The 15,571-nt window shown below is 33.7% G+C and overlaps 1 protein-coding gene and 1 long non-coding RNA gene across 11 annotated transcripts; both read left to right on the forward strand.

The window, feature by feature from the left end:
* LOC18595536 (YTH domain-containing family protein 2) lies at positions 730 to 7,603 on the forward strand. Of its 8 annotated transcripts, none has more exons than XM_018123679.1 (8): positions 730 to 915; positions 1,842 to 2,028; positions 2,131 to 2,305; positions 2,970 to 3,049; positions 3,135 to 3,644; positions 4,907 to 5,449; positions 5,975 to 6,187; positions 6,854 to 7,603. In XM_018123679.1, exons 2-8 carry the CDS (start codon positions 1,975 to 1,977, stop codon positions 7,226 to 7,228), a joined length of 1,950 nt encoding a protein of 649 aa, XP_017979168.1. In that variant the 5' UTR covers positions 730 to 915; positions 1,842 to 1,974; the 3' UTR covers positions 7,229 to 7,603. The 8 variants fall into 8 exon arrangements, with proteins under 8 accessions (XP_017979168.1, XP_017979170.1, XP_017979165.1 ...); XM_018123681.1 differs by having other exon boundaries at positions 1,946 to 2,028; XM_018123676.1 differs by having other exon boundaries at positions 1,985 to 2,028.
* LOC18595537 lies at positions 9,587 to 11,610 on the forward strand. 3 transcript variants are annotated; one of them, XR_001928315.1, is made up of 3 exons: positions 9,587 to 9,767; positions 9,837 to 9,900; positions 11,377 to 11,610. It is a non-coding gene; the product is annotated as an uncharacterized LOC18595537 (long non-coding RNA). The 3 variants fall into 3 exon arrangements; XR_001928314.1 differs by lacking the exon at positions 11,377 to 11,610 and adding an exon at positions 10,076 to 10,421 and having other exon boundaries at positions 9,587 to 9,900; XR_001928313.1 differs by having other exon boundaries at positions 9,764 to 9,900.

Genomic DNA, 15,571 nt, shown 5'->3' on the forward strand with positions numbered 1-15,571 from the left:
AATGATCAATTATTATATTTTAAATAAATTATCCATTATTAATATTTTAAATAAATTAAAATTTTATATTTTAAAAAATAAAATATAAAATTAATCATAATAATATTTAAATTAAATAAATATTAATATTTTAAATATTTTTTAAATGATTAATTATTAATATTTTAATTAAATTCTAGATTATTAATATTTAAAAAATCTAATAAAAATAAAATGTCACATAAATAATAAATGATGTTTTTGTCTTTTTATTTTCTATTTTTTTTATTCTAAAATTATTATTATCAACCAAACACTACAATAAGTCATAATAATTATTCATTTCCTATTCCCTTTGTCATACCAAACTAAGTAATAACTATTTTATTCTATTTTCACCTTGTTCTATTCTCACATAATAACTATTCTATTTTATTTCTGTCTATTTCACCAATCAAACATATCATTAGAGTTTCCTTTTACTTATATTATAGATATTAAAAATAAAAATAAAACACGTGTGAGAGAGGAGGTTTAAATGATACAGTTAAAAAGTTCCGCACGTGTAAGCTCACCAAGTTAAAAACATAACGTGCTGTAACTTTTTTCCGCAATAAATGGAAACAGTGAACAAAGTGGTAGTACGGTATTCAGAAACGCTTCCCAAATGTAAAAACCAAATTGTTACTTTCATTATTATTTTACAACTAAAAATATTATGAAATTAAAGACAGCCAAGAAAGTTTGCTTTTCCAGTTGTTTCTAGGGAAAATATAAGAAAATAACAACAAAATACTATATCGATGGTATATATCGAATACTAGAAATATTAAGATACTGTCTGAGTCTGTAGCTTAGATTCCTGAAGGCAATCTTTCTTTGTTTCTTTTTTCTTTTTCAGAAGATTCATGGCGGCAACCCCAGATCGTACTCCTGGTACGTCAATTACCCAAAGATAATATATTTCTTTCTTTCTCTCTCTTTGATCTTTGACCTTTTGTTTTTTCTGGGGTTTAACTCTATGTTGTTTTTCGTTTCTGGGTCTATTGATTTCATGGGGTTTCAATCTTTCTTGTGACAAGGGCAATTGGAATTTGAGGGGTCAATTTTTTTTCTGTTGTTGCTGAATTTAGGGTCTCTGATGGGTCTCCTGTGTTGATTTTGATTTGATCTGTGTATAGGTGAAGAGAGGGTGTTTGTTCTTTTTGTTAAGATCTGGGATCTGGGTCTTGTTATTTGAAAGGAATTAATGCAAAATTCTGCTCTTCTTTATTATATTGATTCATTTTTTTCTTTTCTTTAATTTTCGTTACTGTTGATATGGAAGTGTAGATAATTTTAATATTATAGTACAAAGACTGAGAATTGCGCAATTAATTCAAAGTTTAAAAAGAGGGTCAATTGAGAATGTAGCCTTGGTGTCGCGGTGGACTTCCTTGAACCGTAGTTATCAACAAACAAATTGCAGGAAATCTTATGCTGTTGACCTGAAATTTGACGGGCAATTTTGTGTTTTATTGCAATGGTCCTTGGTCTGTATGTCCTACCTTGTGGTGGTTTTTAGGATCAAAATGTTGTTTCTATCTTGTTTCTGCGCCATACCCGGAGAAAATGAGATAATATGTGCATGATTGTGGTCATGAAATAAGCTTCATTTAATTTATCTTCTATCTAGATTTTGTTTATATAATGAGTGGTGGACTAGTTGTTTAGTATTGTGTATGGTCTTTGGGCTTCGTGCCTTATCATTGATTTTGTCATGTAAAAGTAAATAAATGCTAAGCCTAAGCCTATTGATTTGTAAAGCAACTACTTTTCCCTTTAAAATATATTCATGTTCTCTATTTATAATGTGTGCATAGGTGTGCACGCGTGGATTTGCGCGCACATATTCATAGCTTCAAGTTTACCTATCCTCGAATTTAGCTTTGGTTGGTCAATAATTTGTACTGCCTGTGTTTCTAAGACTCTACTTAGTCACTGAGCATACTGATCATGGATGCAGAAGAGCAACATGCTGATCCAGAAAACGTGAAGGAGCAGGTAGTTGTGAGTTAATAACATTGCTCATTCTTTTTGTATTTGTTTCTGTTGGTCAGTTTGAAGAAAATATTCTTACTAACTACCTTCATTTATTGTTCTCTTTAACAGCCTCTTTCGACAAAAAATGAGACGTCAGTTTCTCCTAACTCCTCCCAGGATGCTGCCCCTCTAGGTCATCCAAGGAGTGGTGCTAGCCAATCTGTATCCTTTGGTTCAGGTGGAGATCGTAATGTCTACTCACCTACAATCTATGCCCCTCAGGCACAGGCTTTCTATTACAGAGGTTGGTCTTTTGTCTTCTTGGGTCTATTTTAAAGCTGGCCAGCCTGGCTGAACCTTATATATACAACTTCCAGTTGAAAATCTAGTTTCTGGTAGCATTTGAGGCTAGTACAAATGTGGTTTGTTTCTCTTTCAATGCTAAGTTGACATTATTGTAGTAGTCACTGAATTTATCATTCTCCGGTCCACGTAATTCTAGTTTGAGCTAGGAGATTACATAAAAATTTATTAAGAAGGAAGGCAGTGAGTTATTGTAATTACCAAATAAAATGTTCTTTTATGTTTGTCTAGTTTAGCTGATTGTTAAAGTAAAACAATTCATTTGGCTTCTAATTTGGTCACTATGTAAAAGAGGAGCCACAAATTTTGGTTTATGTTCCTCGTCCTTTGGCTTTAATGTTAGCATGGTATAGGTTTTTGAATTTGAATGCTGAAACTCATGACAGTTGAGAACATTTGAAGATGCTCAGTTCTTTTAATTGTTCTTATTTATTAGATCTTCTTTATATGAATTCCTGTGATAACTATGCTAGGAGAGGAATCATCTGTTTGTGTAATGAGTAGGAGAAACCTTTTTATATCTCCATTGCAATGCATTTCTTGGTTTGTGATCACTAGATATTTGAAGTAGAAATTAACCTTGGTGACTTTTTCAAATTTTAAAGCAGGCTATGACAATGCTGCTGGCGAATGGGATGAATTTCCGCCATATGTCAATCCTGAAGGACTGGAACTTGGGTCTTCAGTGAGAATCTTTCCTTTTATCTGTGAAGACTTTATTTCAACAATTGAGTTCTCTGCTTATTGATCTGACATTTTATCTTAATTAGGGTGTCTACAATGACAATCCATCACTTGTCTTCCACACTGGATATGGCTACAATCCACAAATGCCATATGGACCATATTCCCCAGTCACAACTCCTTTGCCTTCTATAGGTGGTGATGCACAGTTGTACTCCCCACAGCAATTTCCTTTTTCTGGGCCACAATATTATCAGCAACTAGTTCCTCCGAGTATGCCTTATATTACTTCACCTACTCCAGTTTCACAACCAGAGCTAACCACCTTAGTTAATGTTGACCAACAAGGTGATAACATGCTTTTTGGACCAAGGCCTAGTTATCCCACTCCATTGGGATCTTTTGGTAGAGGCAGTTTCCCTGGAAATCCTGGTGCCGTAGGATTTAATGACTTACCGCAAGGATTTGATGGATTGAGGTCTGGAGGACTTTGGTCGGATTGGTCAAAGCCTTCTGACAGACAGAGATCTTTGACTCCCATTTCGCCAGCAGTGTCTCCCCAGCCAATCGGGCCAATCGGGCATAATGTTGCAATGGTATGTATATTTGTTAATAGACTTTTATAGATCTTATTATACGTCATTTATCATTCTTTTTTGTTCCCCCCTCCCCTCCCCCTTTTTTTTTTTTGTTTTTTTGCTGCTTATTTGGTAAGTTAATATGGCCTTAAGATTAAGGCTTCTTCATCTTGTCTCAAAGTTGGCACAGAGGAGCATCTTCCAAACCATTCTCAACCCACTTCAGTTTATCCAAAATTTTGTATAGAAAATATAAAGTTCTTGCATATTGGAATATATCATCAGAATCATGGGATTCATTTTCATTTAGTCTATGTTGGATATATAGTATATCTGCCTTGTGAATAGATTGTTAAATATTCAGAAGCTGGTTGATTTTCTTCTGTGTGAATTAGATTGGTATAGCGAACCAAATTGACTCACTGTGTCCTTATCACTGAAAATGTATATCAAGTATCAAATGATTATATCCTTTCGATATAGTTTATCCTCATGGTCCATCTTCTTTTGCAACCAGAATTAACAAAGTACATCTTGGAAGACTTAGAGCACTCAGTTATCATTTTATCAGATGAACCTTGAACTCTTTTTTTTTTTGTTTTGTTTTTCAGTCTCATTCCAAACCTGCAAATTTTTCTTTCTATACTTTTTCCCATTTATCTTTTCTCTCATTTTCTGCCTTTACCATCAGGCCCTGTCGTACTTTGAAATTCCTCCTTACAGCATATGGCATAGTTTTGGCAGAAATTAAACATTCAACCAATCCTTTGGTTGATATCATTTTAGACAACATGCAGCGTGTTATATAATATGTGAAATGAAATCATCTGGCTCCCTTGAATCAATTTTTCAACTTTTTTCTTGCTCTTCTATTTTGAGTTAAAGTTGTTTGTTATGCTCAAGTTGTAAATTTTAAGCTCTAGAAGTTTTGAAATGCCTAAGAGGAAAGGTTTAATTATTTGTTTGAAGTTTTATTTAATTTGGTTTTCTTGTATGTGTGTTTCATTTTTCCTGGGAACTCTGATTGTAACCTTTATAGGTCATCTACTTGTCTGGAAATCAGAAATCACTATATTTATACCACTTTTAACATTTTTAGCATCCATCCCATGTAATTCTTTTTAATTTGCTCTTAAATTTGTATACCGGATATAAAATGTGTGGAATGGTACACAATTCATTGTAACAACAATATATGTAATGAAGCTAGTGTATGTACTTGATAAATTTAAAATTCATATACCAGTTTAGTTTTGATTTTTGATTTTATTCTTTTTCAGGCCTCTCAGCAGCAAAGGTCATTTTATCGATTGGAATCTGGTATGAACTCCTATAACAGAGGCTACCTGCAAAGTGGTCTCAACCAAGGCCCTAGTTTTGGAAGTGCATCAGTTCCTAGTTTGGGAGCAAACAGTAGGGGCTGGTTGTCTCTTGATAGTAACAGAAGACGTGGAAGGGGCAGTGGCCTCTCTCTATGTGGTTGTAATGGTGCTCTCGATATCCTTAGTGAGCAAAACCGAGGACCAAGGGCCTCAAAACCTAAGAATCAAATCACAGCTGAACACAATTCTTCCATTGATGATAATAAAAACAACAAACCTTCAGCCAAGATCCATGATGAGTCATTCAACAGGCCAGATTTCGCTACTGATTACAAGGATGCTAAGTTCTTTATAATCAAGTCATACAGTGAAGATAATGTTCACAAGAGTATTAAATACGGTGTCTGGGCTAGCACACCTAATGGGAACAAAAAATTGGATGCTGCTTATCGTGAGGCCAAGGAGAATCAAGATACTTGTCCAGTGTTTCTCTTCTTTTCGGTAAATATATCTTTGACACATTTTTTTTATTTACTTGGTCTGATTCATGTTAGGTACATATATGTTATTCAACATGCCAAGTTCTAAAATGTCATTTTCTTTGATCAATTCTTTTATGTTACCTATTTATTTTGTGTTTGCTATTGGTTGCGGCCTCTATCGAATGCTTTATTTCTTTTGGTTCTGAGGAATGGTTCGCTATAGTATGAATGGAATGTGTGAATAGCAATATTCTTGGGGTAGAATTAGATAATGAGTTTAACGCTTCCAGTGTCAATGGTTGGTTTGTATTTTCCTTAAGTTGTTGGTTACCAGGGTGCTTTCCATTGTTTTGTATGTATCCGTGACTCTGGTAGGAATTGGAGTTGCCATGAACATGATGTTAAGCACTGTTCACATTGAAAGAAAATTGTAATTCTTGTAGTTTCATAGTTCATACTTCTGGTAGTTCCAGCATTTACCTTTTTGTCCTGTCGATCCTCCCGGATACATAGCTCATTGATTTGTATGTTATGATTGTTGCAGGTGAATGCCAGTGCTCAGTTCTGTGGGGTTGCTGAAATGGTTGGACCTGTTGATTTTGACAAGAGTGTCGATTACTGGCAACAAGATAAATGGAGTGGGCAGTTCCCTGTCAAGTGGCATATTATCAAAGATGTTCCAAACAGTCAGTTCCGTCACATTGTACTGGAAAATAATGATAATAAGCCAGTGACTAACAGTAGAGACACTCAGGAGGTACTATTTCAGAAGAAAATCTATTATATAGGACAGAGTTCATTCATTTTAAAGTGTTCTGATCTTTAAATTGGTAAACTGCCTTTTAGTTAGACAGCTACATGAGATTCAGGAGAAACTTTGTTATTAGATGTTCTGTTGAACAATTAAATTGGTATCATTGGCTAAATTCAAAGTTTGAACTACTCAGAACAATTTCTCTATTCCTTCTCTGGCAGGAAAAATCTTGGTTCTTATTAATAAGTTATTGAAAAAGTTAAAAAATTTGTTCAGGTGTCTTATCGTATTAAGCCTCTGGACTTAGGTGATAATGATAGTTCTGGTAACAAGGCTTCTTTTTTCCAACAAGACCTTGATCCTTGAGAGTTGTGTCCTGAATCTGTGATTATTAATCTATAATCTTCTCCTCACCCACACCCATCTCTCTTCTCCTAGATGCAGTTGAGGATATTATCCCACCATTTTTTTGTTTTACTGCTGTCCTACTAATCCTAAGAACTCTTTTCCTTTCCTATATTAATTAGATCATATGACTTATTTGAATTCTGATTTTCTTCATGCCTCTTCTCACTTAATTTTTGAGGATTTAAAAGTTTTTACTAATTGATGATTTTTCCGCTTACAAAATTTGTTTTGCTTCCTTGTGCTGAATAACAAAATTTGCAGGTGAGATTGGAACATGGAATTGAGATGTTGAACATCTTCAAAAATTTTGATACTGATATGTCAATCCTGGATGATTTTGACTTCTATGAGGACCGGCAGAAAGCCATGCAGGAGCGTAAGGCTAGACAACAAGCTAGCCTCATGTCTGTCGGGGTTGTTGGAGAAAGTGAGCACAGAAATACTGTTACATTATCCAATGATTTCATCATAAAGCAGATGTCTAAGAGTTTTGCTCAAGTTGTTGCCTTGGATGATGGTAATAAAGAAAGCACTACTATTGAGAGAACTAATGCTGCTTCTGATGGTTCAAAAGGTGGAAGGGTTAACCTTGAAGATGCTATCACGGCAGCTGTCTCTTCTGCTCAGGCAAGCTAGGAAAAACATGCTGGGAATTTTGGGCAGCCTTGCTGTACTGTATGTGACACAAACTTCTTTTTCACCTCTTGTTTTTATTTTTTCTTGTGAGAAGTTAGATCTCTCATTTGGTGAAATTTCATTGGAGTGCATCCGTATTTGAACAAGGTTTTACAAGTTTTATGGGGCTGATTTGCTTCATATGTAATATTTGCCTTCTGAGTGTTTCTTTAACTGTAGTCATTAGTTTTCTTTTCTTCTTCCTTTTTCTTCTACCTTTGCTTTGCTTTTTTGGGTGAGAAAAGTGAAAATACTGGCTGATATCTTGCTTTTGTAAAGTTCCCCATCTTTGCAGGCAGTTTAATAAAGGAATACAGCAAATGGTGTTATGGAATCTTTTGCTTTCTTGCTCTTCTTTCTTAGTATTCTTCATTTACTATCAGGAATTGTTCTTTTTGTCTGTGCATGAATGGTGTGCGTGAGAGAGAGAGAGAGAGAGAGAGAGAGTGAGAGTGTANTGAGAGAGAGAGAGAGAGAGAGAGAGAGTGAGAGTGAGTTCTGACTGACCTCTGTTGTTTTCGATGTTCATTGAGAAAATTTATACTTTTGGATAGAAATTAAGATTGGATGCCAATAAGACATGTGTTTGAAGTTTTTGGGTTGAGGAGCTATTATGATCTTAGCATTAGCTTGTATTGTGACTATTTTGAGGATATTAACTGAAAACATTTGCTTTTGGATTCTCTTTTTCACTCTGAATTGATTACATAATGATATTTACTTTTTAGACCTAGTTAACTAAAACAAATTGTCTTTACATTACTGGCATTTCTGCATGAACACACACATACACAGATATAAAGGTATGCATGCCTGTATTGCAGGAGACTTTTGAAATAATTCTTTGGCAATCTACTTAAGAGTTGTTGTCATGGTGAACGTGAAGGCTGTGAATTTTGGAGTTGTATCTATGGTGCATGAGAATGAAATATGTAGCAAATATCAAATCATTCTTTTTCCAATCTTTTTCATAATGTAATAGATTATTGAGGATTTTATTTTTCTTTGTTCTACGACTTTATAGTGACATGTAATCCCAACTTAGAGAGCGTATTCTTGCTATGTGCACCGTTTCTTCACATGGAACAATTGTCCTGTTCCGGCGTTTATGGATTATAGAAAGTCAGCATGGTGTTTAATAAGTTACTGGGTGTTTCCGTTTTTTATGTTTGTGCTTTGTACCTGGAAACCCATGATGAAGGCAATGATTCTATTGTATGTCATGAGGTAAGATTGCATGAAATTGGAGAATCACTATCAGGTGGTTGTCTGGTATGAATACTTTGTATGATTGACAGAATTTTAGTTCCCAAAGATGCTATGTATTTACTATATTTCATTATTATCACTAATTTCTGGTGAATCTAGGTATTAATTTTTCTGAGAAAACCAGCTACACCCTATTGACTGCCTTGTTAAATATGAGCAATGCAAAATATTGAGCCGGGCATGGAATGATGAATGATGTTTTCAACACGAGTATGTAATGGGGTTTAGGAAAAGGAAATCTTTTCTGGCAATGACAAAGTGATCATGAGAGATGGGGCTGATGCTTTTTGGGCCCTTAATTTCAAAGAGCACACTCCCATTCCCTCCCTCTTTTTAAAATTATAGATATATAATAAAAAAATTAAAAATTGTTTATTAATAAAATTGAGGACTATATGGCAGAAATTGAAAAGATATTTTTTTTAATTTAAACTCTTTTGTCAATAATATATATTTTTAAATAAGATATACATCTTTTATATTAATTTATTAATAAAATTAAAATATTTAACAGGTAGAACTTAAAAGAAGAATTCAATTTTTTTAATATCTTTTTGTCTAAATAAAAAATAATTTATCATGTTGTACAAAACTAAATAAATAAAATGAATTTGTAATAATTGGATCAAATAAACTCTTAAAGCAAATAATAGAAACCATGTCAAAAACTAATTATTAAAACACAAAACTAAACTCCTAACTCAATGTACCCAATATCCTATTTATGTTCAGACTTCAACCGTTTCAGCATCAACGTGACATGCTCCATTATCATGTCTGTGCCTCAACTTTTGACACGTAGCAACTTATTAGTTGTATAAATAAACTCCTGTTACATTTTCATGCCTTATATCTCTCCTTTCATTACCAATTTAATAAAAAATAGAAAACGAAAAGAAAAACATACTTGTCCAGAACACTTTCAAAAAAGATTTTTAAAGAAATATGGATACTTGTTGTTAACACTTTTGAAAAGAATTTTGAAAAACGAGCATCAATGCTTGAAACCTAATACTTGTTGCTAATTTTACAAGAACAAAAAGGGTTCAACAGACTTTTCACTCCGAAAACTTACCCCTATTAGGTTAGTCTTAAACGCCCCCTCATGCCTTTGTCCTCCACTCTACCATTTTTAGCAACTTTCAAACCCTCTGTTTCTCTCTCTCTCTCTCTCACAAAAAACACCGTTTTTTAAGATCCCAGCTTAGCTTGGAGTTTTGAATGGATAAAGGTAACATTTTCCAACTTTCAAACTTTTAAATCCTTGGTTCCCAGCTCTAATTTTTACCATTTTCAATAGATTTCGTATCTTTCCATAGAAGCTACGGTTTACTTTTGGTTCCTCTCATTAGCGGCTCACCAAGGTAAGGGGAAAATAGAGATTCAAATGCTTATATCATTAATTAGATGAATAACAATATATTTAAAGTTGGAAATTTATTATTAGACGAGCTCAAGTAAGTTTCCAATTAGCTTAAGTCAATATTACGGGATTTATAACTTGAGTAACGATTATGATGATGGTATAATTGCATACAGATCAAACCACTCAAAACCGAGTGTAAACCTTTAAAACCAGCCACTCCACAGCTTATGCAACAAGATCGATCTCCATTTGAAATCAACTCGCGGAATAAAACAGAACAAGGGCTTGTGTGGGATGCCATTGTGTGCGCTAAACGCATTACTTGGTAGTAGGGAGTTAATTAGACAATGTTATGTTATAAGTTGCTACCATAAGATGGAGCAATTAGTCTGGTTTATATATAAGAGATCGAGTTGAATGTTACCAGGGAGGTCGAGTTATGTTAAAGGCGCCAGTAAATGTTTGTGTCTCTAAATATTGTGATCCACCTATTGGTATTTGCTAGACTAGTGATTGTCATGGAATGGTATGTTAATATAAGATTGAACTGTGAACTGTGTTCCTTAAATGGCTGATGAGTAGCATGATAAAATGTGTCCTGCACCTAGTAATGTTTTTGGTTTATAATTAATTCTTGTTCTGGCATTGTAATGAACTTGTATATGGGCATGAAACTGGTTGACATGCTGTTATTGTGGATATTTATGCATGATGCATAGCATAGCTGTAGTGGGGCAAAAATGCCACTGGTATGTGGGACGGAGTACCTTATTGAGCACCACTAGGTGGGGCAAAAAATACACTGATAGTGCACCGCCAAGTGGAGCTAAAATACCATTGGTTGAGCATCGTTGGGTGGGGCAAAAATACTATTGATCGTGTAATGCCAAGTACGGCAGAGAGACCACTGTTTGAGCGCCACTAGTGAGGCAGAAATACCATTGATCGTGCAATGCCAAGTAAGGCAAAATATCACTATTTGAGCAACACCAAGTGGGGCAAAAATAGCACTGTTTGAGCACTGCCGGGTGGGGTAGAAATGCCACTGATCGTGCAACACCGAGTGAGGCAGAAATACCACTAATTGTGCATGCATATTAACATTGGTTTGAATGTAACTTACGAGAAAACATGTGATGTATGTTGGTAGAAAACTCTAGTATGATAGAGCATAATCTTAACCTAGAAATGCCCTGTTTGAAGCATAGGGAAGGGTGTGGGTAAGTCCCACAGTTTATTTTGTTTAGACCTACCTGAGGCTATTTGCTTGAAATTTGATTTGATTTATTATGCTAAGGCTATAGCCTACTCTTGGTTTAATAGAACCTGATTTTATTATGGCTTGGGTTGAATTATTGAGCTTGGCATTTGCATTTGGCATGGCATTGCTTTAATTGAGTTATAATTTCATTTCTTGCATATTTAATTGCCATTTGATTTTAGAAGCCATGAAATGATTTAAATGTGCATACAGGGCGGCAATTGGACACTCAATTGAAACGTGTAGGCAATTGAGGGAGAAGATTGAAAGCCTTGTCAACGATGGTACCTTGCCTCTCAAACTCGTAGAGCATTAGAAGTCGGCTTCATCATAAATTGAACCTTTTTTCTGGACAGTTGAAATTATGAAACTATAAAGAAAAGCTCAAAGTCTCAAACTAATTACTTGTAGGAAAATAAGACAATTTCAAAACTTTTGAAGTTTTCATTTTGTTTACATATGCATGGCGTGTTCATGATTTAGGCTTTAATGATTTTATTTTATAGTTTTTATGCCCTTAGTCAGCAAAATGATTGTTTGAGGATAAAACACCACATAATTTATTCCCATCATAAAGAAAGGTTGATTTTTTTTGAATGGTGAAGATGATTTTGAAAAATATAGGTGGTTATCTGGAATGAACTCATCCTAATTCCTAAATTACACCTCCAATCACTCTCACGCCCTAAGCCACTCAAATGAAGGCCACTCAAGAGCTTCAATCTAAAAGAGAACAATAGTTTTGAAATGTTGGCAACTTTATCATCTGATACAAAGCTTGATAATCTTTGTTTGGGCAATGATTAATGAAATAGTTGTTTGCAAAATTCTTTGTTTGTATTCTGTAAAAATTCAAGCATATCAAGCACTTTTTAAAGAATATGAATATTGGTAACTTGATTTGGGTCAAGACTGTGCTAGAGCCTTACACACATCTCTTTAAATGGACCCAACAAACTCACCGTTCTGCCACTATTTTTACATCTTGAGGCAAATTGACCAAAAAAGTAAGATTGCCCACTATCCCAAGATAACTAAATTTGTGCAACACCTTTTTGTTATATGAGCCTTCGCCTGAGTTACATAAATCTTGTTATTTTGGCAAAAGTTGCTTTAACCATGAATTGTGGGAACATGAATAAGAAAGAAAGGAAGAAAGAAAAGTGAGAGAATGGTGAGGGAAAGTTGATAGTAACATTACTTACTTAGGTAATTCAAATGATTTTGAACAAAAAAAAAAATACCTTTGTTCCAGATTTATCTCCTTTAGAGATCACTCCTCAATGTACGTAACGATGTTTGAGATAAGAAATGGGCATTTTTTATTTTTTCTTCATAAATGATAAATTATTCATTTGTTACCCCTTTTAAGCCTATTGATTTCTTTCTAAATGAACCTTAACCAAGGATCACTCTTTGCATAAAGGGGCAATTATAAAGGATGATCTTTTTCAAGAAGCCTGAATAATGGAGTTCTACATCAAAGGTAAAGAAAGAACGCCCTTTGTGAAAGGGGTAAAAGCAAAGTGATTTGAGTTCAAAAAAAAATTGAACCCAATCCATTAAAATGGAAGATGCAACGGAAAAGAGAAAAGAATGTGACGAAAAAAAAGGTGGAAAAAGAAACAAGATGATGAAAGAGCGTGCTTTGAGAAATAAAAATGATTGACGTCCAGAAAAGAATCCTTCATATGACAATAAATAATCCTTGGTTTTAATACATTTAAATACATATTTTAAGCCTATTTATCCATTCTTTTAGAACCCCTTAACCTCAGCTTACATTATGTGCTTAGAAAAGTCCATTTCGATCAAATATGGATGTTTATATTGAAAAGCTTTCTCTTAGAAAGTCGTCACGGTGCCATTGAGGCTTTCTCCTCTTTTCAAACATGTCCTCTAAATCAAACATTATATTTTGGAAAAGATTACGAATTCTTCAAGTGCGTGATGGAGTAATAAAAAAAAAAGATAATGAGAGAAGATGAAAAGGGAAAAAGGAAGCTATAGGATGAAAACTTGAAAGGGCAATTTAGAGTAAAGGAAAAAATGAGGACTTTTGCAAACCACAAAAGTGTCTTAGGTAGATTTTACCAAGGCTACAACTAGAAGCATTCAAGGGAGGCCATTTTGAAGCAACCGATGAGCACTAAAGGCCTCTAAGAGGCCAAAGTTAGTTAAATACCACTCAAAATGCGAAGTCCTTTAAAAGCTCAATTTTGAAATTTGAACCTTCTGCCTTTTCAAAATAACTTCGTAATATCTTTTCCTTGAAATAGTTTATCTTGACATTTATCAAAATATCACAAAAGAGTTTATAAGAGTGCCAAATTGATTATGCTCTCTAAATGGTTGATGTGTAAGGAATTAATGGTTTTTAAAGAATTTATGTTTCATTATGAGACTAAATAAGGAAATTTTAATCCCTTTTTCGATCAACTGGTGAAGCCTTCCCTAATTACCATCACTTTGATGTGTTAAACCATCCAACCCATTCAAAAATACCAAATTGCCATTCCTTCCATTTAAAGACATTTTAAATGGTAACCACTATTTTTCAAGATATCAAATGTCACAAATTTTCTATGTAAAATTAATACATTTTTGTTCCATGATTTAACTGTCCTTGATCATGGTGAATAGTTATGTGGGGCCAAAGATGAGTGTTTGTTTTCATGAAAAACCAAAAAGGGAATAATGTATTTCAATATGGAGAATTCTTATTATCATAATGGGGCATTTATTGTAGTCATAAAGATAAAAAGTTTTCAATGTCGTAATGAGCATTTTTGAAATCATTTCTCAGAAAAAGAAAAAATTGTTTTTCAATAATAGTTTTTAAGATCAAAAGTCATGAAATCATTGAAAGTCTAAATTTGAATTGATACATGTATGAATTCTATTCATTTGTTAATGTTCATTACATGTAGACGAGGAAGGGATGATCCAAATCAAGATGACAAGGTTGATGCAAAGATTTTCTAGTGCAAAAAGAATGTCAAAAGCACAAGATCACCACAACAAACACAAGAGAATGTTGATGAAATGAGCCAAGCATGGACAAATCAACGAGTATTTAATCCCTGTCCACCATGCAATCATGCATACATGTACATTCATTGCACATGATCATGCATTGTCACAATTGAGAATTTTCATGCAAAGTCAAGTAATACATTTTTTTTTTGGGTTTTTGGAAATAAAAGCCCATCTAACTCAGAATTTTGTCCAAGACATCAAGTTTTGATTAAATTGAGAAGAATTAATATTTTCAAATCCTTAGGGTACAATCTTAAAATCCTCCAAGTATAATATTAAAAACCTCTAGATAAGTAATTTTCAAATCCTTCAATATAATCTTTAAATCCTTCGAGAAACCATTTTCAAACCTCCAAGTAAGCAATTTGTAAATCCTCTCGATGTAATTTTCAAATCATCCAAGTACAATAATCAAATCCTCTAGGTAACCATTTTTAAACTTTCAGGTAAGTGCTTTTAAAAAAAAAAAAAAAACTTTCGGGTAAGCAATTTTCAAATCCTTCGAGTACAATTTTCAAATCCTTCGAGTATAATCTTCAAACTCGTTGGGTACAATCTTTAAATCTTTCAAGTATCATTTTCAAACCTCCGGGTAAGCAATTTTTAAATCCTCTAAGTACAGTCTTCAAATCCTCAAGGTACAATCTTTAAAAGTTTCGAGTAAGCAACTTTTAAATCCTCCGGGAATAATTTTCAAATTCCTTGGGTACAATCTTCAAATCCTGTAGGTAACCATTTTCAAACCTCCACGTAAGCAATCTTTAAAATCTCCGTGTATGCAATTTTCAAATCCTTCAAGTACAATCTTCAAAACCTCCAAGTAAGCAATTTTTAAATCCTCTGCTATAATTTTCAAATCCTTTGGGTACAATCTTCGAATCTTTCGGGTAACCATTTTCAAAACTCAGGGTACAATTTTCAAATCGTCTAGGTAACTATCTTTGAAATATTTGAGTAAGACAATTTGCAAAACCTTCGAGCAACGATTTTAAATTTCATTTAAGTTGCATAACCTTATTTAAAGATGAGAAGTACAACCTTTCCAAATTGCTTGTCGCAGCCAAAAATGGTTGTCTTTGTCGTGTAATTCTTGATTCTAGAAAAATGTACAAAAAAGAGCAGTTGTAGACACCTCATTTTGTCGAGACTTGATTTTTAGGGCTTAAAATATTAATGGGTTTATGACTCAATTCACCAATTGCGCCAAAAATTCAATTCATAATAAAAACCACTTGGGTTTTAGACTAACATGTCCACCCATATAAATCAAATTAAATAAAACAAAAAAAAAACAAAAAAGGAAAATTCTTCCTTTTCCTTTTTGCCAAATCCTTAAAGAATCTTCCTTCTTCCAATTTTTACAAGATCT

Source organism: Theobroma cacao, chromosome 6 (assembly GCF_000208745.1).
Source record: "Theobroma cacao cultivar B97-61/B2 chromosome 6, Criollo_cocoa_genome_V2, whole genome shotgun sequence".
Classification (NCBI taxonomy): domain Eukaryota; kingdom Viridiplantae; phylum Streptophyta; class Magnoliopsida; order Malvales; family Malvaceae; genus Theobroma; species Theobroma cacao.